We start from the raw sequence: 24,322 nt of genomic DNA, 5'->3' as shown, positions 1-24,322 counted from the left end.
ATCCCTGCATTTACCCCATGTGTCTGTGAGGGGCTTGTTACCGAGAGCCTCTATTTCAGAGTTCCTTGTCCTGTGGTATGGAAACCACATTGATTTTGTCAGTATTTACAAAGGGATCATGCAATCCAGAAACTATCGATTCCAGCAGCTCAAGTAAGACGTGAGCTGGGCAGTTGGGATTAATCATGGTTGGAGGGAAAGGGTAACTCAAAGGAAGTCTAGGTCTTTCTGCTTCTGGGAAGGCTCTGGAACAAAAGGCTTTGCCAAGAGTGGGTGGTAAGAAGCTGGGAATTTGCCTGGCTTGACTGTAATGACCACTTGCTCTGAGCTTGACGAAAGGGGTTGGCCACGGCTGAGACGTGGCCATGGTGCATGCTTTCCAGAAGGCCTCACCAGAATGGGGCCGGAGCCACTTGGGTTTGACGTATTTGAAGACATGGGAATATTTATCTTGGCTACTTGCCAGCTGAAGAAATACCTAGCCAGAAAGATTGAACGCCGGCTTATGGTTACAAAAGCCACCAAGGCACAGTGGTACAACCAAGTTCAGTTCTGCTGGCCACCTGTGTGACCTCTCAGCGACTGTAGCCTGGTCCTCTAGAGTTGTCGCCTTCTTTATGCAGCACATCTGAGGGCCTGTTTACCAGCTGACCACCCCGGGGCTGCCTTAGTAGCTCTGTAACTCTCATGAGGAATAGGTGTAAGTACACCGTTTTACAGGCTCCGCTCCTGTCTGCCCAGCTCACCTGGGATTATTGGCAAATAAGGAGCCTGTGGTAAAGACAACACTGTGATTACCAGGAGTCTCAGGAAAGATCAATGCATGCCCACAGATCCAGCTGTGCTCTCCAGCCCAGGTCAAGGCTTCCCCGGGTATAAATGCTATGCGGTATGATTGAGCACCCACTGTCACCATCATGGTCATCACGGACACCGCAAACTAAGACACAGCATGTCTCGTCAAATGTTTGTTCAGGTCAGTGGTCAACACTTAGCACTCAACACGATGCTTGGTGCTCAACGAGATGCAGGGAACAAAGGCAGGACAGAGTGAAGGAAGGCTTTCCCTGTGGCATCTGTGTCAGAAGAAGGGGAACAGTTCCATCTGTAGCAAATACTTGGGGCCAGTTCCTCCCAGGCTCCTCCAGGCTGTAAAGCCTTCAGCTACATGACCCAGAAATCTCCGCGGAGTGCTTTGCTGTGAGAGCGATCTGCGCTGTCATGTTTCATTTCTTTCTAGGCATGTGATTGTGCACTCAACTTTCTGTATCGGGCCCAATGGTCAAATTCCACTGTGCTCCCTCACCCAAGCACTGTCTCCTGAATGGGCTCTACAGAAGCCAGGGAAGTGAGCATGCAAATTGTTAGTTAGCCAAGAGGACACATTTCAAAAATTGAAAACAACCCCTACCCCCAGAAATATCCATGTTTGCCCCCCAAAGTTCAGTTGGTAGGATGGCCATTTCTACTACTGTGGGGCCATTTGCCCCAAGCACACAGGATCCAAGCTTTCAAACCATTGAAAATTAAAACTCAAATATCATGCAACTATAATGATTTTAACCTTTTAAAATGGAAGACTACAAAGCCTCAAAATACTACACAATTCTTTCCTTCAGCAAATTCTTAGAGGAGCAGGAGGTTTTTTCCCCCCACTAGGACTGGGACAGCAATTCTGATTTCTACTGCTGGGAGAGAAAGAAGGCACCCACTGTCTCAGATGAGGTGGCTTAGCAAGCATTGGAACTGGAGGTGTGTGTGTGTGTGTGTGTGTGCGCGCGCGCGCGCGCGCGCACATGTGCGTGTGTGTAAATAAAATCGCAAATGGAAAAGTATTAAGACAAGAAAGTGATTGAATTTTGAGGCACAAGGGATAGAAAATATTGAAAGATTACTCCACTGCATTCTTTTTTTAAAAAAGTTGGCTGGTAAAGGACTCTTACAGATAATCCAAGATTTTCTTTGGCATTATGAGACATGACACTGAATCCAGTCAATTGGGCTATTCCCTGTCCAATAAAATGATACTCAGCAAAAGGATAGGAAATAATCAAGATGTCAGCAAGCCCAGGGATGTGTTGACAGTGTTCTGTTAAGGTGATATTTTGCTTTCAGGCCAGAGCAGTGATCTAACACTCTATCCTGTAGAGACAGCAGACCTACATTTACTTAATTTGTATAGACAGCTGTGGCCTCGGTCAGTATCACTTGTACTGAACCGAAATCCAGAAAATAGAGAGCTACCAACACCTATTAATATTTATACATTTTGAGATGAGCGAGATTCCTATATATTCCAGGATCCAATAATAACAGCGGGAGGTGACAGGGGGATGAATCAGTGGGTAAAGTGCCTGCCTTGTAACTTGAGGATCTGAGTTCAGGTCCCGGCACCTACATTCATGTCTGCATCTATAACTCCTGTGGTGAGTGCGTGCGTGCATGCGTGTGTGTGTGTGTGTGTGTGTGTGTGTGTGTGTGTGTGTGTTTGTGCGCGCGCTCACATGCATGTGTCTTTGATATGTGACTTCTTGAGCTCACAGGCCAGCCAGTCTAGCCAATAAGTGAGTATCAAGTTCAGTAAGAAATCCTGACTCAAGGAAGGATAAGATCTCTTTACAGGAATATATAAGGAATTGAGCGGGGGTTGAGATGGAAGCTTCCTCTCTGTGCTTTGGCTTTCACAGTGGTGAAAGGGATATGCAGGCTATGGGGGTTGTGGGGAGCTGACTTTACTCAGCTGAGGACCCTGCAAACTGTAACATCAGCTGCTAGATAAGGCATGCCGGTGGGTACCATGGCACGGTGCTTATGGAGGAAGCCAACTCCTCGGCTTCAGCCTGAGGGGAGCCCACACAGCAACACCTGGCTCTATAAACCCAACCCCAAACCCTTAGGCCCTAGAAGGAAACTAGCCACTGTTGTTTAGCTGAACTGACAAGGTACAACATTGTCTTTCAAATATTCATGATTATACCCAGAGACAGATGCTCTTCTCGGCACTAAGCAGAGGGACTTCTTTTTGCAATGAGCTGCTGTGGATGCACATTCCTGGCTGACCCGGGTGCCAAGAAGAGGTGCCGCCTCAGGGCTGAGCCTGAACAGGGTGTTTGCATCACGTTTCCGAGGCTCGGGGACATTTAAAGAAAAGAGACTGTAGGACCCAGAAAATAAGAAGGGCTGTGACATGCTACCCGGAGAGCGTGACACTGACATTGCAAACATGGTTACAGAGCGACTGCAGGGGCTTGCACTGGGCCTCCACAAGACAGAGCCAGCCTGAAAGGCTTCCTGTGACATAATGAGTTCAGACAGAACCCTGCCTTTTTTCTTGATCATTATCAGCAATTACTCTTCCCAGAATCTAAAAAAAAAAACAGTAAACTTATACTTGTGCTATTGTTTGCCTTTTTTGTTTGTTTTTTAATTTCCAAAAGTTACAACTTATACTTGTGCTATTGTTTGCCTTTTTTGTTTTGTTTTTTAATTTCCAAAAGTTACAATTAGTTCCCACCTTCCAATGGGCAGACTTTGCTTTGCAAACCTCTCTCCAAAGTGGGGTTCTTGCAGCTCACCTGAACCATCATCCCTAGTTAGGTCTGGCTGAGGGTGAGGACTTCCACTTAGCACCAGACAGAGTTAGCAAACTGCTTACACAAAGGACAGACGGCTGCACAGGAGCCGCTCTGGTCCTTCGTAATGTTGCAGCAAGGATCATGATGTGCAAGGGCCTTTGGGATCAGATTTGTTAACTTGACAAAACTCTAGGCATGATCTACTAACTGTGTTGTACGTACTGTGTTCAGAGGAGCTCCTGTCTGATCTAGACCACTGAAAACCCCACTCTGCTGCCTAGATGCTGAATAGGAGCCTCGTTCCCACCCAGGCTCAATACCACACACACAGTGTATTAAAAGCTAGGTCATAATTAATGATATCAAATGCTAATTCTTTTTCTTTTTTTTTTTTTTATGTAGGTGTGTGTTCAATGCATGCGCATTGCCGGGAGCATACATGTCCACGTATGCACATGGAGAAGTCACAAGAGGCCACCAAGGTTACTCCATCACCCTTTGCCCTGTTACCTCCAGACGGAGTCTCTCAGTGAAACTGGAGGTAAGCCAGTGGCCAGCAAACTCCAGCAGTTCTCCTGTCTCTGTCCAGCAGCAGCATTAGGATGAAGGGCACACACAAAGCCACACCCACCTTTTCTGTGTGTGTAAGGATCTAACTCAGGTTCACGTGCTTGTGCAGCTAGAAATCTAACCGCTGTGTCTCTCCCCTACCCCTCTCAGACAGCCATCCCCCTGCCCCACGCTTTTTTCCCTGATCACTGTGAGCAACTAACTGATCTCCTCCGATTAGTTGATGTCTTGTCTGTCCCTGCTTAAGCCTTGTCGACGCTTCTCTCTAAAGTGCATTTTCTTGTAATTGCTTTGAATCATCTCAAACTTACAAAACGAATAACAAGGATTAAAACAACAGCAACTGTGGGGAGGCGTTGAGTCTAGAAGTGCCTCAGTTGGACATGACTGGTTTCAACACCGGAAGGATGAAATCAGTTTATCCCAACAATTGTCTAATACACGGTAATGAGACACCTAATTAGGTGCAGTGAAGAGGCTGGGTATTCATGAGATGGGAAAAACCATGGAAGTTATCACTGTTTATTTCTCCCTCCATTTGAATAATGCCATCAGGGCCCTTTTATGAACTGACTGTCAATGTGCAAATTACTTAATCTCCCTGCATTCATTTGCTCATCTGTTAAATTGGATGAAGAATAGTTTCTCCCTCCTGGGTTTAAGGATTAAATGAGATGATTCATGAAAAGAGCTAACCTCAGAATCTAGTGTGGAGAAAACACACATGCATGCTTGTCACTGTTAACAACAGCAACAACAAAACCACCCAGAGACAAATGAGAAAGGCAATAATCTCCTTATGAATTTAAAACAGAGGACCATCTACCCTGTATGTGTACTTGGTAGAACAATTCCTTTGTATTTACATTAATAGAAAACAAAGTTCAGGCAAGAAATAATTAAAAAAATATTTTGTATGCAGTGTTAGTTTTAACTGTCAATTTGATACAATCTAGAATAACCTGGGAGTCTTTGGGAATGTTTATGAGGGATTATCTAGGCTCTATGAATTGAGGTGTGAAGACCTGACCACTGTGGGCGGAACCATCCCCTAAGATGGGCATCCTGAGTTGTGTCAGAGCAGGGAGAGCAAGCTGAGCACAGGCCTGTATGAGAATCTGCTGCTTCTGACCGCGGATGGAAAGTGACCCCTTCCCTCTCATTTTTGTTGCTGTCGCTTCCCCTATGTCATGAACTAGAAGCAGGAAGTCTGTGGGGGCTTGTCTGGGAATGGTCTCCATGGGCTCACAGTCTGAATACTCTATCCCTAGTTGGCAGAATTGTTTGGGGAGGACCAGAATGTGTGACCTCATTGGAGGTGTGTCACTGGGGACAGGCTTTAAGGTTTCCAAAGATCTGTGGCATTCCAGTGTGCTCTCTGCCTCTGATCCTAGGAGGAGATGTGGGCCCAGCCATTCCCGCTGTCACGCCTTTGCTCCGTCCCACCAGCATGGACTAACACCAACCCCAGAAGCTAGAAGTGAAGACCCAATTAAATGCTCTTTAAAGAATAAGTTGCTTTGCTCTGGTGTTTTATCACAGCAAAAGAAAAGTAACTAGAACAAACTCTAAGTCAAAATAAACTTTTTCTCCCTAGGTTGCTTTTGTTTAGCTGTTCTACAATTGGTGCCTAAAGAAAGTTTCCAGGTTTCCTTAGTGGATCTGCATACAGGTCACAGGGCCCAGTCACATACTGTATGTATTAATTCACAGTCTCGGGAAAGAAAAGAAAGTTTATATTCCTGGCCTACAGTACCTCAAGTATCTTACTGCCTGTAGGATTCGCCATTTTGTCAGTGGCCCCTTAGTGTACCAGTGGGCACCAATGTGCTGCTAGCAGACCATTTAACTATAACAATGGCCGCTTTTTTTTTTAAAGGTGTCATTTATTTGTCTGAAGTAATTGTTTTTTGTTTTAAAGATTTATTTATTTTATGTATATGAATACACTGTAGCTGTCTTCAGACACACTAGAAGAGGGCATCAGATCCCATTACAGATGATTGTAAGCCACCATGTGGTTGCTGGGAATTGAACTCAGGACTTCTGGAAGAGCAGCTAGTGCTCTTAACCACTGAGCCATCTCTCCAGCCCAATGGTCACTTTTTAAACTTTCCAAACTTTAAGCACTTTTTATTTGGTTAGGCTCTTTTGTGAGCTAAGTAAATCGAGTCATTGCATTTTCTAAAGGAATGGCTAAGTGCTAATATTAATTGCATAAATTTGAAGTCAGTTTTCTATTATGCATGCTGGAGATTCTCATCCAAGAAATTAAATAGTAATTAGAATTTATCTTCCCACTGCAATCGAACAGTGTTAAGTTTTAAAAATGTGTTAAATTATATCTCACAGGTCTTTACGATGGAAGTTTTAGCACTGTGAAAGCATACTTTAACAGGCATGCTTGGGTCGCTATGTGTTGGGCATAGAAATTATTTATTTACAGACACTTAGTTATATCAATACAAAATTCATTTATAACTGATTTTATTACCCTGGACATGTTTTATTAGGAATGAATTACGCTTTGTTCTTAAAATTAGGAAATTGGGAGAAATTTAATAGGACAATAGAGTACTCTTAAAAGTGGGTAAAAAGTTCTAAGAACAGTAGGCTGTCTTTCAGAAATAGGGTCAGGGAAGCAGTTCTCTGTAATATGGTGATAAACAGAGATAAGTTCATGTTTTCAATTACTCCACACATAATATAAGGATGTTCATTCTATGAGTTATTACCAGGACTAGAAGAGCAGGTTTGTTTTTTTCTGTAGGAACTACAACTGTAGTTACCTCAAAATATTGATTTGTGGAGAACAAATGGTAGAGGCCATTTTTAAACTACAAGTCTGTTGTGCTCAGGAAGCCTGTTGGGGGAATATCAGTCAGGCTAAAGACATGGAACCATTCCTCCTAAAACAAATGGGCTTTTCATTAGGAACTGTGCTTAGAAACAAAACATTTTACAAAACAAATTGTGTTTAAGAGTGAGGTTCAATTTATTTCATTTTCTATTAAAATTGTACAGTTAAAATATTTTGTTATTTTAAATTTCTCTACCTAGTAACTTGAAATTAAACATGAGACCTCACTAACCAGTACATGACAACCCATTTTTTGTCAAGTAATGATTGAATTGTATGTTTAGAATGGGTAAGTATTAGGGGACTACAAACTGTACATTTCCAATGTGCTATGTGACATCTGACTTATTTGCTTCATTTACAATGTTAAAATTTACTAGTCACAACGTTCTTGTGGTGTCTGCATTATTGTACTTCACCTAGCAGCTCTATCATATCTCTTTATTTTGTTCTTATTTGTAAAGAACTCATTTTCTGCCATTTATTTAGGGCCACAATTTCAAATTCATTATTCAGAAGAGTAGCTTGTCTAAAATACAATGCTCATGTGCCTGGCTCCCGTTTTAACAGTCTACTGATTTTCTGTACATACATGGGGGACAGATCCATGTCCGCAGTCACCTTGGTTTCCAAATGTCTTCTGTGTCTAATGTCCCCGAGGCCACACACGTCCTACTCATGTGATTCCATTGTACTTGAGTATGGCTGCCTGTTCTGTCTGGTGCTATGATCTACTTTTCTTCCTTCCCCACCAAATAGGAAGATACACTGGACAAGGAAGCACAAACTGAAAAAAATATCTCAGCATCCTTTGTAGAAAACAAAATAATTTTGGATGAACTAATCTAGGCTAGAATCTTGGATGCCTGTGGCAAAGTTCTAAGATTATCTTAACTTGTTCTAAGAGTCCCCTAACTTGGCCTTCATGGCTATGTTCTGTGAGGACTGTTTTAGGTGACCCTGGGGAGACCCCTAAAGTAGTACAGGCAGCAAGGCTCTTATCCACTTCCTGCTCCTGAGATGGGGATGCCTCACTTTCAGGATGGAGTTAGAAAATAGAGTCCACAACACTGGATGGCTGGGTTTCCCCTGTCGCAGATTGCTGATGTGCTGTCCTCCTCTTGGGTGCCCTTACAGCCCTAGTGTGCCTTGCACCAGATTGTGTCTGTGAACCAGATGGTACCCGTTTGCTCCTTCAGGGAGTGCTGATGGTGTATGCTGCAGGACCTTTTTTGAGTGATGATCACTCTGCTGGGCAGCCGATCTCCCAACTGGGTTGGTGCACACAAGGCTAGCCTAGCTGCTCAGGCCCCAAGTCTAGGCAAAAGCCTGGCAGGCCAAGGTCCGAGGAAATGGAAGAAGACCTCAAAAAATGGAAAAACCTCCCAAGCTCATGGATCGGCAGGATTAATATAGTTAAAATGGCCATTTTGCCAAAAGCAATATACAGATTCAAAGCAATACCCATCAAAATCCCAACTCAATTCTTCATAGAGTTAGAAGTAGAAATTCTCAAATTCATCTGGAATAACAAAAAACCCAGGATAGCTAAAACTATTCTCAACAATAAAAGAAATTCTGGGGGAATCAGTATCCCTGACCTCAAGCAATACTACAGAGCAATAGTGTTAAAAACTGTATGGTATTGGTACAGTGACAGGCAGGTGTATCAATGGAACAGGATTGAAGATCCAGAAATGAACCCACACACCTATGACCACTTGATCCTCGACAAAGAGGCTGAAAACATCCAATGGAAAAAAGATAGATTTTCAACAAATGGTGCTGGTTCAACTGGAGGTCAGCATGCAGAAGAATGTGAATCGATCCATCCTTGTCTCCTTGTACTAAGCTCAACTCCAAATGGATCAAGGACCTCCACATAAAGTCAAACACTCTGAAGCTAATAGAAGAGAAACTGGGGAAGACCCTTGAGGACATCAGTACAGGGGGAAAGCTTCTGAACAGATCACCAATAGCGTATGCTCTAAGATCAAGAATTGACAAATGGGACCTCATAAAATTACAAAGTTTCTATAAGGCAAAGGACACCATCAAAAGGACAAATCGGCAACCAACAAATTGGGAAAAGATCTTCACCAACCCTACATCAGATAGAGGGCTAATAACCAATATATACAAAGAACTCAAGAAATTAGACCCCAGAAAACCAAATAACCGTATTAAAAAATGAGGTACAGAGTTAAACAAAGAATTTTGACCTGAAGAACTTTGGATGGTGGAGAAACATCTTAAAAAAATGCTCAACTTCATTAGTCATTAGGGAATTACAAATCAAAACAACCCTGAGATTTCACCTTACACCAGTCAGAATGGTTAAGATCAAAAATTCAGGAGACAGCAGGTGTTGGCGAGGATGTGGAGAAAGAGGAACACTCCTCCACTGCTGGTGGGGTTGCAAATTAGTACAACCACTCTGGAAATCAGTCTGGCGGTTCCTCAGAAAACTGGGCACCACACTTCTGGAAGATCCTGCTATACCACTCCTGGGCATATACCCAGAGGATTCCCCAGCATGTAATAAGTATTTATGCTCCACTATGTTCATAGCAGCCCTATTTATAATAGCCAGAAGCTAGAAAGAATCCAGGTATCCCTCAACAGAAGAATGGATGCAAAAAATGTGGTATATCTACACAATGGAGTACTATTCAGCCATTAGAAACAATGAATTCATGAAATTCTTAGGCAAATGGATGGAGCTGGAGAACATCATACTAAATGAGGTAACCCAGTCTCAAAAGATCAATCATGGTATGCACTCACTAATAAGTGGATATTAACCTAGAAAACTGGAATACCCAAAACATAATCCACACATCAAATGAGGTACAAGAAGAACGGAGGAGTGGCCCCTTGTTCTGGAAAGACTCAGTGTAGCAGTATAGGGCAAAACCAGAACAGGGAAGTGGGAAGGGGTGGGTGGGAGAATAGGGGGAGGGAAGGCGGCTTATGGGACTTTCGGGGAGTGGGGCAGAAAAGGGGAAATCATTTGAAATATAAATAAAAATGTATCGAATAAAAACAAACAAACAAAACAACAACAACAAAAAGAAAATAGAGTCCATTGTCACAGCTTCTCTATTTAGGCGTTTTTATTTTGCTGCACTGGTTTGGTTTATTGAAGTAGGATGTTCCTCTTTAGCATAGGCTGGCCTCAATTTCTGAACAAAGACTGTTCCACAGTTTAATTAATTACACTTTTTAGTCTCTTAGTGATACACAAAAGATGAAGTATCCAAACACCTCATTTCATCTTAGATTTAATAAAACAGGGTAAAAATTCTAATACATTCTTCAAATATCCACTAGGGATAAACAAGTTTCTAGGAATACCCAGTCCACAAATGGCACCAACTTTATCCATAATTAAAAGAAGGAATTTGTCTGAGATTAAAAAACTTTGTGTGTATTTTGCAAGGCTCCATGTCTTCTAGTAGATAATTCTGTCTGATGTTTTTTTTGTTTTGTTTTGTTTTGTTTTCTGGTGTGTGTATGCCTGTGCATGCATGTGCATGCATGTGTATGTGTGTGTGTGTGTGTGTGTGTGTGTGTGTATGCGTACACACGTGCATGTGGGTTTGGACACATGTGGGTTTGGGTACAGTGTCTTGTTCTATCAGCATGCACCATATTCTCACTAATCCTGGTATCTGACTAGTGCCAGCCACCCCAGCAATCCTCCTGTGTCCACCTTCTATAATATGGGAGGCTACACCCAGCTTCTGTGGGTGCCAGGCAGCAAGAGTTCCTACACACTAAGCCATCTCACCAGCCCCTTTTTGATATTTAAATTAGGCACAGTTGCTGTATGTTCAGGGGCTAAGGACACTCTTCCAGTCTATCATTGAAAGTGACAATCTGAAAATACTTTTGCCTTATAGTGCACAAGAATTTGCACAGATGATTAACAGCTTTGACAGTGGCACACACAGAATCGCTGTACGGACAACCAGCGAAACTCCCTCTGTCTGCCACACACCAAGCAAACCTATCAATCGGCATTCCAGAAACACCATCTCTGAATCGGCATTCCAGAAACACCATCTCTGAGAGCCAGTGTTCCTTATCTCCAGAGTGTCCCAGCTCAATGTCTGTTAATGTTTTATAGGTGTTGGCTTTGGTCTGTTCTGATATCTGACTTGGGTGAGTCATTTTAACAAAGTTCTCGGTGTGTGTGTATATGTCAGATAGAGATAAGAATTTCAAAACTAATATCTCATCCTTCATTCCAGTCTGTGTGATCATAAGAAATCTCAGAACTTCTTAGAAATGGCCATATGCTGATTGTATGGAGGACCAAACAGCAGGGAAGACTGCAGCACTGACTAATCCAGCCACACACCCTGTCCCATTACTAGGCTAACCTTTTGAAAGGCATTGAACCTACTGGTTTTCATTTTTCACTTATAAATAAATCATTCAATTACTAGATAATTACTAACTCCATATTAGATGATATTATCTAATTATATTGTTATCATATTACTTAATATTAGATAATTACTCCAAGAGCAAGGGACATCATTGAAGTCCATGTCTTGCACCTGTGCACTGAAGGATGCACACAACTGTGGGCTTCTGGGAGCTGACCTCAGGAGCCCAGCGTCATATCAACTTCACTCTCTGCATGGACTTAATCCTGTGTCCCCATAACCATGGGTTTCACATTCCTCAACACAGTTGGGCAGGTATCAAGGTTTGGATGGCTGCACCTGGAAAGCTCACTTCTAAGCATGTCCCTAAGTTCTCATCTGTTGTTTGATTACTGATGCAATCATGACTGCGGGATGGCTTTGTAGGCAGAGGTAAGGATCCCATGATAGTTCATAGTGCCTGTCAACTAGACAGGATTAGCTAGGGGACAAACCTTGGGACCCACCCTAAATACAGACAGTGCGATTCCATAGGCCAGTCCTAGACTGAATGAAAAGGAGAATGCTTGCCTCCTGACTGCATACAATGTGGTGAGCTGTGGCAAGCTCTCACCCTCAAGACTCTCTACCGTGATCACACATGTACCTTGGAACTAGGGACAAAACAAAACCCTTTCCTCCTTAAATTGCATTGTGGGGCCATTTTATCACATCAGGAAAGGGAACTAAAAATAGAAGTTTGCTGAGCTGACCTTTAAGTGGGGAGGTCACCCTTATCCTCTAAGTAGATCCCCTGTGACACCAGGAGTCCTTAAAAGCCAGGATGAGGCAGAAGGTCAGAGATGGGCAGGAACTGAGCCACCATGACTGGTTTTGAGGCAGAGAGGGCTGAGAGACAGCTGTTATGTGGGTGCTGGGGCTTTGAATATAAGTCCTTACAACAGGCATTTTGCTGACTGAGTCATCTCTAGGCCTCTCACTTTATCTATCTATCTATCTATCTATCTATCTATCTATCTATCTATCTATCTATCTATCTATTATGTATTTATTTTTTATTTAGTCCCACTGAGCCTAGCTTCTTCGGGCTGCCAGTTCGCAGGCCCTGACCCTAAGAACTCTCTGATCCTACCCAACACTTCTGAACGTGATCAGTCTTCATCCACCAATTAGATTTGACCAAATATTTTTTAGTGTTTCTAAAGAGAATGGCATCTGAGCCATTTGATGAGGTGGCTCTAAGTTATGTTTATAATATACAAACACAAAAATATATAGCATTGAAGTATTTCTGTTAGGACAACTACAAACTTTTCTTTAATCCTTTGTGTATATAAATAAACATCCAAATTGCCTTCAGGTCAAAACAAAGCTTAAAATAGAGAATCACTGAATGATAATGACCCAATTACATTCCTGTTTCCTAAAAAACATATTGTATCATTAAATAGCTTTTCAGCTTGTGATAAAGATAATTTAAAGACTCAAGAAATGAATTCTAAGATAAGTTGTAGGCACAAAACAGGCCCAACTGAAACTGGTTTACCAAAATTTAATTGGAAGGTCATCTAGAGAGTGGGAAAGGTTGTTTTTCATTGAATGGCCATCTCAACACGGATATAAATAGGCTCAGAAAGAGCTGTTAGAAAAGTAATGTATTTATGGAGGGCTGGGTCTAGCCTGGTTACTATGACACTCCACCGCCTACTCTGCTTTTTCTTCTGTTATTTATGTATTAATTTAAGAGGTCTATGGCTTATAACTTAGGAAGCAGGCAAGGAAGGAAATTTCAGTGTATTTCCAGTTCCTTTTAGGGAAAGTGCCTGTTCTATTTTTTCTTTTTTTTTTTTATTTACATTTCACATGATTTCCCCTTTCCTGGTCCCCCCCCCCCCCAAAGTCCCATAAGCCATCTTCCCTCCCCCAGTTCCCCAGTCAACTCTCTCCCGTTTCTGCTTCCCTGTCCTGGTATTCCCCTACACTGCTGCATTGAGCCTTTCCAGGACCAGGGGCCTCTCCTCCCTTTGATGTCCAACAAGGCCATCCTCTGCTGCCTATGCATCTGGAGTCATGGGTAATCCCATGTGTACTATATGGTTGATGGTTTTGTCCCTGGGAGCTCTTACAAAACCCAGACTCTACTGATGCCCAGAAGTATTTGCTGACTGGAACCGGATATAGCTGTCACCTGGAAGGTTCTGCCAGTGCATGAGAGTGGGGGACACTCTCAGCCAGCCATTGAACTGAGCACAGGGTCCCCAATGGGGGAACTAGAGAAGGGACCCAAGGAGCTGAAGGGGTTTGCAGCACCATATGAGCCACCCATATCAACAATGATATGAGCCACTCAGTACTCCCTGTTCTGTTTTTCAATTCCACCTTCAACACATTCAAATCTATTCCGTCAAGGTGAGGAAATATAGAACTTTTAAAGGAAGACAATAAAAATGGGAAGCTATTTTTCAGCCTATGTGTACAATGCTTCCTACAGGATCTTGCTCTAAAAAAATAAACCAACACAGGAAGTGTGGGGAGGGGCTCGGGGGCTTTCTGGGCCAGCTTAGAGGGGAAGGGGACTCTACTTCTACCACAAGGTCCAGTGAGCCACACCCACAGCTGCTGAGGGTGGCATTTCTGGGCTCTCCTCTGAGTCCCACCTGGCATTGGATTGCTCTGCAGGGTCCAGCAGGTGTTCCTGGGAGTTGTCCACAGAATCCCTCTTCAGAGAAAGCACTGGGGTTCAGAACAGGCAGAGCTGAAGGTATGCCCACCTTGCGGGACCAACAGTGCGCGGGACCAATAGGAAGTCTAATGTCCACACTTTAGGGATTTTTGACTGCAAGGATTCTTAGATGTAACTTGAGAACCTACCATGAAGGCGGTATAGGAAGGGGATGACAGAATATGGAGGCGGAAGCCACAGGGCTACAGGCTCTGTCCCAGCAGAGTAACTTGAGGGTCCTTAGCCACCTGTATCCATCCTCCTCCCCTGTGTCCTAACTGGGACAGAGCCCTGGAATAGGGTTCATAGTCAGACTTATAGGGTGCATTGGTAGGGGGGGAATAGGTTATCCCAAAGACCATGAACCAGACGTGGATTTCACACCATTTTTCAGGCAATCTTTCAGCCAGCCCAAGTTGATCCAGGGGAGAGGACTTGGGAGTGAGCCAAGTTCCAGGTCTGTATGACTCCTTTGGGTCCTGTCTGATTCAGTCTGTCACAGATCTTAGGAGTAGAACATTCTGGGCCCTGCTGCAGACCCTCGAGCCTGGGATGATCCCTGGGCTGAGCAACGCTTGCCCTGTCCCCCTATCCCCCACCCCTGCCTCAGTTGTACTGATGGTTCAACACAACAATTACATTGGCTGACATTCTTATTTTCCCTGCAGTGGCCAGACAGAGACCTTTAAAATGTCATTTGCTGCGGCTCCGAAAAGATTTGCATATCAAGGAAAATGCGGAAGCGATTTTCATTATCAGCAAATCTAGAACAAGTAATGTTTTAGGTGTCTTGAAAAGTACAGCTTATGAAGCGAGGGTAGAAGAAGGCTCTTTTCATTCAAAGGCCTCCTTGGTCAGATTAACTACAACGCTCTGCCTCACCAATGGAAGACAGCACAGTTTCCTGTTGGGCGAGCATCTGCCTGCAGCCTCATCCGGTCAGGGTCTGAGAACCACGCACAATCAAGGAATTCTGTGGGCAGACCTAGGCTGGGTAACTTTAGAAGGATGAGGAAAAAGTGTATTTCAAACAGGTTTGCACATAAGTTATGCAGGGTGGTGGTGGGGGAGGGTCTTCTCTCCTCCTTTACCTGGGCTTTGGTGAGGAGACAGACTCAAGAAACAGGACAGGGACTGGGTGCAGACCCCTTGGTAGTGTGGTTACTTAGCATGCACAAGGTCCTGGGTTTGATGGTCAGCACAGCCTACGTACATGGGGCATTCTGGCTCAGTCCTGCAATCCCGGCACTATGGAAGGAAAGGCAGGGAGGATCAGAAAGTCAAGTTTATCTTTGGATATGTGACAAGGAAAAGCCTGGGCTATGTGGAAAAAATGTAAAGAAGAAACAGGAGCTCTCCCCAGGGTGCAGATAGGGAGTGAGGCTTAGCTCAGAGAACAGCTCACCCTTCAGAGAGGGGCCTAGGAGGAGACAGAGGGGACATGATGCTTTCTGTTTGATCCGGGGGTGGGGGGGAATAGGCCTATGTCTCAAGGGCCTTGAGACTGGACCGTGGGATAGCCATTCAAGTCTAGAAAGCACCAGTCAATCACAGCCATTCTGACAATACACAGTGGCGCTGGTTCAGTCCCGTCAGGTCTCCTGCTGTGGCCTGTGAGTGCTGCTTTGGGACAGTGGATGGGATGTTCCTGTGGAAGCTGTTTTAGGCAAGCCAAAGTAGTTATGGGTCTGGAGACAAAGTGTGCTTGGACCACAGGCCTAACTGCAGTTTGATATTCCTATGGGTCTGGATTTGTAACAGTGGCTAGTGTTTTGTGAGTGGTCCTCGGGTAGAGATCACGCCCTACCCTCCTGTCCCCACTCTGCATCCTATAAACTAGAGAGCTCACATGATTACATTGTTAACTACTAAGCACTCTTTCTTTGGAATTCCAGAACCCAGACTCTCCAGTAACCTTCACAAAACATCAGAGTACACGTCAGTCTCCTCACTAGTTATTTCCATATAGCCACCAGCACACATACACACACACACACACACACACACACACACACACACACACACTCACACTGCTATGAAGTTTAACTTTCTGAAAAAGCAATGGTTCTCTTTAAAGACAATGCATGCTGAGGTCAAGTGCAGTCTTCCTGCCAGAGCTGGAAAGAGGACATGCACCTCAGGAGAGGCAGATTGGGCTCAGCGCCCTGCGCAGCATGTTGTCTCCTTGACCACCATAGTGCAAGCTCTTTCCCTCCTAATGAAAGTCCTTTGTGCCCAAGATTCCTAAGACAGAGCTGTGCGGAGGCTACGTACTCCAACACGAGATGCCAGCGTTTGGATAAACAGATTCTCTAGCACCTCTTATTTCTAGACTATTAGCTGTTGTGTGACCAGAAGCCTGGGCCTGGGTTGAGAGGCAGTGGTAAGAAGAGAATGATACATACAGTCACTACAAAGAAATGAGGAGAGATGTGGGCGGGGGCAGGGAAAGGTTCATCAAGGGTAGAGCTGTGTGTAGCCTCAAAGCCATGCCTTCTTTACTAAGATGCTGGGGTTTCAATAGTTGGTCAGGACAAGCGAGTCTTGGCAAATCTGGTCTGGCCTGTGATAAGATACTTCAGTCCTCTGACATGGATTTGGGAGCCTACGAGAGTAGCTAGAACTCCCATTAGGGTGGGAACAGTGAACATGAAAGTCTGTCCATGTTGGCTTGTTTGACTGGTGGGGAGATTATGAACAGTAACAAAAGACATCCTGTGTCATGTTTCTGCTCCCGGCATATAGTAGATGTAATAATTCGTGAATTTATTTTGCATGGAATCACCTTACAAAATACATTAATCCTAATGGATTGTACATAATACCCTTGGAGGGGACCACAGAAAACCATATGTCTCTAGTTTATCACACACCCCTCTGAGGCAAGCAGCACAGATACCTAACATTCACTGAATCCTTGCTCCTGTGCAAATCTGCTACAGTCACAGTGCATACACTTAATTCCAGCCAGAAGACATACATAGCAAACAAGTTCTCTGAAGATTTGAAAATGTCTTAAAGTTTTCCAACAACCTAATCTTTAAATTAAGGAAACTGAGGCACGTTGTAGTTGTGTAACTGCTCATTCTTTTCCTTTGCATTTGATAAACAGGATTAAGTAAGATAAATCGGATCAAAAGGCCTGAGCCTTCAGGCCTCAGAAATGCTCTGTGGCTATTGCCCATATGGTCCCATTTCTTGTTTTCCTCCATATTATTTGATCTGCCCAAAGCCTCTTCCATTCTTGTGTACAAGGTAAACTCTGCTTGCCGCTTGAATCCTCCTTTCGGCCCTGAGGTACCTGGGCCTCTTGCCCAGTTGGTTTGGGCAGAGACTCCTGTGGGCACTGCAGTTTTCCTGCACTCTGTTTCATTGACTCCCTGGGCACCCCTAGGGCTTCCGAGGCAGCTCTCAGAGCTATGGAAAGTGTCTGCTTTCCTCTCTGGATGGTTTGTAGCATCTCGGAAGAATTAAGAAATCAATGGGCCACCATTCTCTCTGCTCAAAATGAGGTCCTTCTCTCCTTAGACTAAACAAAACCTCCCCACAGGAAAGTTACAGGAGTGCTCTCCTTGAGAAGAAGCTCTCACCTCACAAGCCATTTTCAGTAGTAATGTTAGGCTTGCTACAGTCTGTATCTGACCCCAGGATTCCCTGTAGACCTGGGCTTTAATCTATATGGGTAAGTACTTAGACTAGATACATGTGATATTCTCAACCTAACATTTAGAAATGGCAGGAGAGGGAAGTTTAATAACTTCCCATGTGAACTCAGGACAACTCAATGCTTGCAGATTTAATAAATACAATCATTTCCAAGGTACTTTGAAGCAACTTCCAAAATGTAAGTTACTGACTAAAAATGGGCCAGAGTTTCACAGAGGATGAAACTTAATTCCAGACTAAACTCAAATTTCCTACAAGAGAAATACGTATTACACACAAAAAAATTATACTTCCTAATTTGGGGTAAAAAAAAAAAAACAAGTACCCAAAAGTTTACTAGCATTTCAAAGGACCACAAGAGAACACAACTCACAGGACAAGACAATACAACTCACAGGACCATACAACTCACAGGGCCACCTAGGAGACCTAGTGGCTTGAGAATACTCAGGTCCTCATGAAAAGTTGATTTTTGTTTTACTGTTTTTTTTTTCTTTCTGAAACTACTTAAATTTCAAGGTCAAAGACCTCAACCTCACACAAACATTCTAAAATTTGGCAAACATAATATATTCTTATTATATAGGCTGATGTGTCTTAACTCGAATTACCAAAATTTAAAAGATGTTTAAACTATATTATTTATTATCACTGTGGGAAAGGGGCATGCGCCGCAGTGGAGATTAAAGGACAACAGCGGGCAAGGGCCTGTTCTCTCCTTTGGCCACATGGATTCCTGGGATTGAACTCAGGTCCTCGGGCCAAGCAGAAAGTGCCAGTGCCTTCTGAGTCAGCTTGTGGGCCCCTTGTCTCTTTTAAAGGCCTTTTATTGGTCAGAGTGGTACACGTTCCAGATTTATCCTAAATATTTTGGCATTTGATTTCTGCAACAGGGAACCAGATGCTTGGCTACTCCATCTCGATTGCATGGTTTATGGTACTGTCAGCAGCATCTCAGAGGTGGAAGTCCTGAATATTTTGGGTACAAGCTTGATCAGGACTATTACTACCCTTAGGAACCAAAACCGCAGCATGTGGAGACAACCTCTCGAAGGTTCTGATCTATATTGCTGTCAGAGCCCACAGCGGAGCCATGAGGGAGCTCATGTCATTAATTGGCTCACGCGCCTCAAATGTAATACACCACATCATTAATTTTGCGGCTTCATCTGGTAAAGCTATAAACTGAACATTCTTATTGTCTTAATTTTCTGTAACCTTTAATAACATTTATAAAAGAGCGTAGGAGAGATGAAAATGATATTGGCTGTATGACAAATATATTTTATGAATAGTTTATAGAAATTGTTCTCTCACCCCAGTGTAGCTCCTGGAAAATCAACATACTTTAGACATAGCAAGTTCATTGCTTAAATACGGAGAAATGGACTCTAGTAAATGGCTATTCTATCCTGAGCACACCCAATCCTGTTTGACCATGAATCAAAACCTGGTTGGGCCTGACTAGTACCTGAATGGGAGAACTGAGCCCTAAACATGGACATCAATTTGGGTCTTCTGTGGAAGGCTCTCATCTAGGCTTCCTTCTTCTGTCTGACATGGGCTTGCCTTTTGAAAAGATGGCATCACCCCCAAGACCAGTCACACATTTGAGCTTAAATATTTTGCAAGGAAAGAGTGGATTTGAAAACAATATATCACCTAGCATTGTAATCACCAGAAGTAAGACGGACCCTGTGCAACAAAGACCTTGCCATGGCTGTTGAGACTGGGACCTGCATCTTACAGAGAATAGAAGGGTCACACTGGTAGTTAAACAGGACCTGTGTTACAGGCTCTACGGAGAACTTTCACCCACTTAGATAAGTTTCTGGTATAGCTTTGCTACATTTTATGCACAATTATATTATAAACGTGTGATACATGTACATAACAATGGTTACTTGCTTGACCATGTGGCCATGGACTCACTGTCTCTGATGACCACACCCACTCCTATACAAAGCTGCTTCTATGTTTGACATATGAAGTGTCCCCAGAGGCTTGTGTATTGAAGGGTGGATCCCTAGCTAGTGGTGCTAATTCGGGGAGCTCTGGAAACTTCAGTAGATGAGGCTAGCTGAAGGAAGTCGCTCTCTGGGAGCTTGCCCTTGGATGTTGTATGATTCCATCACCCCAAGTTGCCTCTTCTAGAGCAAGAATAGTGTTATGACCCCTTAGAGGGACAGGAACAGCACAAACTGATGACTTCAGTTACACCGTTTGCCCCCTGGCCTACTTTATTAACGTTGGTCCCTGAACCCCGGGGGCCTGGTTTTCCTCCTTGTGGGTGACTGCTGACAGGTTTGCCTGGCTCCATGACTGCTCAGTCCCCACTGATCGTTTTAGAACACATTCATTTAACATTAAAACAGGAAAGGCACCGGAAAAGAGATCAGAAGGTAGAACCAAGCTGGAGTGTGTGCTTCAAGGGGACAGACGGAAGAGTGGGGTCATTATATTTGAAAGGACATATTCTCTCAATCTTTCTATCATCTGTCTCTGGTTCCATTCTAAAAGGATTTTGTGGTAGGATTTGAAAGAAATATATTTGAATCTAAGTTTAACAAGACATCAATTTACAGAAAAGACAAGCATGGAATAGCAGATGTATAGAAAGGAGAAATCATTCTCCAATGCTTTGGAGCCTGGTTTAAGATTCTTCTCCCTAATGCTATTACTAAAAATCTGACATAATTTAATGCTAAATAATGACATGCTGTGAGAGATACCTGCTTAAATTAAATGATTTAAATAATGGGCTCTGTGAATATGTGTACAACATCTACAATCATAACGTGGAGCCATTTTCCTAATACATAATGTTAACCCAGCTGGAAGACCTGGGATGAATTCCTTGTAGACCTGCATCCAGTATTACAGAGCCACAACTGGGGGTACAGAACCCCTTTAAAGAGGAGCATTCCATTCTTAGAGTATAATGATCCAATTTTATAACAGGCCCCTTAGAACACGGTAAACCTCGCCATGGCATTGCGGTGACAGGCTTCTAAGAAAGGGAGGAAATGAAGCTGAAGATGACGTCTCCCTCTTAAACATCAGAAGAATGTTTGACAATTCTTGAACATGAAAGCAATTTGAACATGAAATTTCTGATGTGTAGATGGGGGAATATTCCAGAATTGTTGGTTGTGCTTGAAACTGATGGTGGCCTAGATCAGCTATGAATTTCTCACAGTGAGCGTTCTAATCTTCTTATGGACGGGCAACCTCTACCTTTGTTAGACAGTATGGACATTTGCAAGTTACAGACTTAAAGGGAAGCTGTCCCTAACAAGCAACAGGGAAATAATAGCTTTGTTTTACAGCCCGGCACCCCCCAGGAGGACTGTCTGTGGTGCCTGAATCAGTCCCGCCTCCCAGGTTTGGTACCCAAGAATTTGGCTGTCTCTTGAGCTTCACCAGTTGCCTTCATTCATACAAGGATATCAGTCGCATTTAAGCTGCAGATTTTGTTGTATGACAAGAACGTACCACACTGTGGACAAATCTATCCCGTCATGCTTAAGCAAGAGAGAAGCCTTGTGGGCTGGGCCAATCTCTGTGATCATCAAATTCAGAAAAATGAATGCTTGCTTATAAGAGAGAAAAGCGACAGGGAGGCAAGCTTCAAACTAAGGCACTGGGAGTGCTAACAGTGCGCATCCTGTGGATTTGCACGAGGAGCGCTGAGAACATACTGTGACACTCCGGCTTCCAAATGCTGACCCAGACATCTTGAGTAGCTGCTGTGTGGTTATTCTACTTCTTCTTTCTCCACCTGCCCTTCCCCACCTCTCTCAGGTCCATCTCCATCTCCTCCCTCCCTCCTTCTTCCTTCCTTCCCTCCCTCCTTCCCTTTCTCCCCCCTCCCTTCCCTCCTTCCCTCCCTCATGTCCACATAAATCTATCTCTACATCTCTCATATGAACCCCAATCTCTCCCTCCTTCTCTCTCCCTTTCTCCCTCATGTCTACATCAATCCATCCCCACCCCTGCCCTCTGCCAGTCCTCTACTTCTGTCTTTAGCTTTAGCTTAGAGCCAAAAATCTACAGATAGGAATGCATGGAAGTTTATAGTGCTCTGATGAGCTGTAATTGAATCACACCCGTGTGTTGGCTTTCTGTAAACGTGCAGGTACTTGATGCTACCATATGGTTAAAAAATATGAATTAGGAATAAAGAATGTTTATAAGTATTTTTTTTATAATGTAAGAATGCTCTTACCTAAACAATTGGTTGGACAGTATGAAACTAAATTACTAAAGCAGAGTTCTTAATTTCCTCCAGGAGTAATCTCCTTGCTTAAGTGTCTATGCATCCTTCTCCCCTTCAGATGATTTGAGACGGACTACAAACATATGATTAGGTCCTACGATCAAAAGACAGCTAAAGAGCTTCTGAGAATTCCACAAGGTTCGGAATAGTGCATATGTGGCGCAGATTCAATAATAAACAGCAATTATACTCAAAGACGGTGACTCTAAATGCCAGGCTTGTCTGTGGCAGGGGGCTGCTGCACATTCTTTGTTTGATAATGTTTTCCAGCATATACAAGGAGCAGATTGTGTTTCAAAAATTTCAGGCTGTGTTCTACTAAATTACCAAGGTATTTACATGGCCATCAGAAACTAGCTTCAAATGTTGCCTTCTCCCATGCATGTGAGAAACACAGAACCCTCAAAGTTAGCAACCAAAAAGAAAATGAGATTCATGAACTTTAGGGAAATCAGACTGACAGTGAGGAAACCCATGACCACGGCCCGCCTGTGATCACCAAAGACTTGCTACATATCTGTACAGGGTAACCAGTTCTCCTTTCAAGAGATAAATAGACCACTGTATCTATTTTTAATCAATATTTACCATCCAAATTTGTTAATGACAAATTATTAAGTATTAGTAATATAATTTTTCTACTTTTACCTTGAGATGAAAGATAAGATGTTAAAAAGGTCCGAACTGAGCAAGTCTGAATAACATTTAAAACACTCACCTTCAATCAATTTATAAGTAGCAGGCTATAAAGTTTTGCAGGGAGGACCAAAACCTTCAAATGTACTCAAGAACTATTAAGGAAAACTATACAGTTCAATTACTGGAAACACGTAGAAGCATTTTGGTACTCATCTATTGAGTGGGTGGACTGTGCCTGTGATTAGGAATCAAAATTGCTGATGTCACTGTGTCTGGTGTGGGGGGACAGTGGGGCAGGATGGGGCTATGCATTTTACATCTCCAAAGCGAAGGGTGATACTCCCAAACAAACAGGCTGCTCCTTCTCTCTCCATCAACCCACTCCTTCATTTTTTGTGCTTAGAAGACATTTTTGTCTCCAGGGATCACTCACCGTTCATGTTCTTGAAGATGTTCAGGATTGGCAGGATCTGACGGTAGTAGGGCACCAAAGCTTCGCCTACCATCTCCGCGGACACAACCAGATGCTGGAGAACTTTGAGCGTGACACAGATGACCTGTCTGTTTCGGAGGTTCAAGGCATCTGTGTGGTGGGAAAACCAACAAGGAGCAAATGCTGAGTGCGAATTCTATGATGTGAAGGTGAAGCTGTCCCATGGATGCATTTGATTAAATTGTGCCCTATTGGGTTCCCATGGGGTCCTTACTGCTACAGTTCTGAGGGGGCAGCACAGCCCCCTGGAGAGAATCACATCTTATTTGGTTATTGTTCAGCCTCCCAGCTCCTGTGGGATCCTCACCAATCCTGAGAACACTTCTTTTTTCTTTTGTCTCCTTCCCTTCTCTTTCCTTCCTTCCTCTCTGTTTTTGTTTGTTTGTTTTAAGACAGGGTTTCTCTATGTAGCCCTATCTGTTCTCAAACTCAATTTGAAGACCAGGCTGGCCTCCAGTTCAAAGAAATCCCCCTGCATCTGCCTCCTCGGAGTTGGGGTGTGGGTTGGGATTACAGGTATCTGCCACCAGGCTTGGCTGCTTCTCATGTTTCCCTACAGATCAGAGGCTGATGGTCTGAGGGGGATGAGAAAGACAGGAGGCAGAGAGCATTAAACATCAGCTGGTGTCAGTGGTGTAGGCTACCTAGAGATAACCTTTTGTGATCTCTGTCTGTTAAGAATTCCTATTGTTTTCTTTCTATCTCCTTCTTTCTGTACGTCTATGTGTGTGTGGAGGTCAGAGGTCAACATCGTGTCTTCTTCAGTTGATTTCCACCTTAGTCTTTTGGGGCAGGGTCATTCACAGACTCACTGGCCAGCGAGTGCCGGGAATTCTCCATTGCTGGGAACGACAGGAATCCACCACCATGTCTAGCTCTCTGTGCACCTGACTAGGGATCCAAACTCAAGTCCTCATGCTTGTGTGGCAAACTGTTTACCTACTGGGCCAGCTCCTCACTCCTGATTTCCTGTTACTCTCAAAGCCAATATCATGAAACAACCTTTATTTTGGGAGATAGCTGTTGGGTGGTATACATGTGGAGAGACTGTATATTGGTTCCCGACACAGGGGGCGACCGTGTAATGGCTGCACATAGGATCCTGAGGAGGCAAGGGAGGC

The 24,322-nt window shown here is 43.6% G+C and overlaps 1 protein-coding gene across 1 annotated transcript in view; it reads right to left on the bottom strand.

Moving 5' to 3' along the window:
- The window catches only part of Pacrg (parkin coregulated), a 428,615-nt gene that overhangs the window by 154,094 nt on the left and 250,199 nt on the right, over nt 1-24,322 (bottom strand). The window contains exon 4 of the mRNA XM_052169795.1: nt 23,142-23,291. Coding sequence (XP_052025755.1) covers nt 23,142-23,291 — 150 coding nt within the window. The remainder of the gene's footprint in view (nt 1-23,141; nt 23,292-24,322) is intronic.

Source organism: Apodemus sylvaticus, chromosome 23 (assembly GCF_947179515.1).
Source record: "Apodemus sylvaticus chromosome 23, mApoSyl1.1, whole genome shotgun sequence".
In the NCBI taxonomy this organism is placed as follows: Eukaryota; Metazoa; Chordata; class Mammalia; order Rodentia; family Muridae; genus Apodemus; species Apodemus sylvaticus.
The sequence above is the reverse complement of the archived record's forward strand: the minus strand, read 5'-3'. Positions and strand labels throughout refer to the sequence as shown.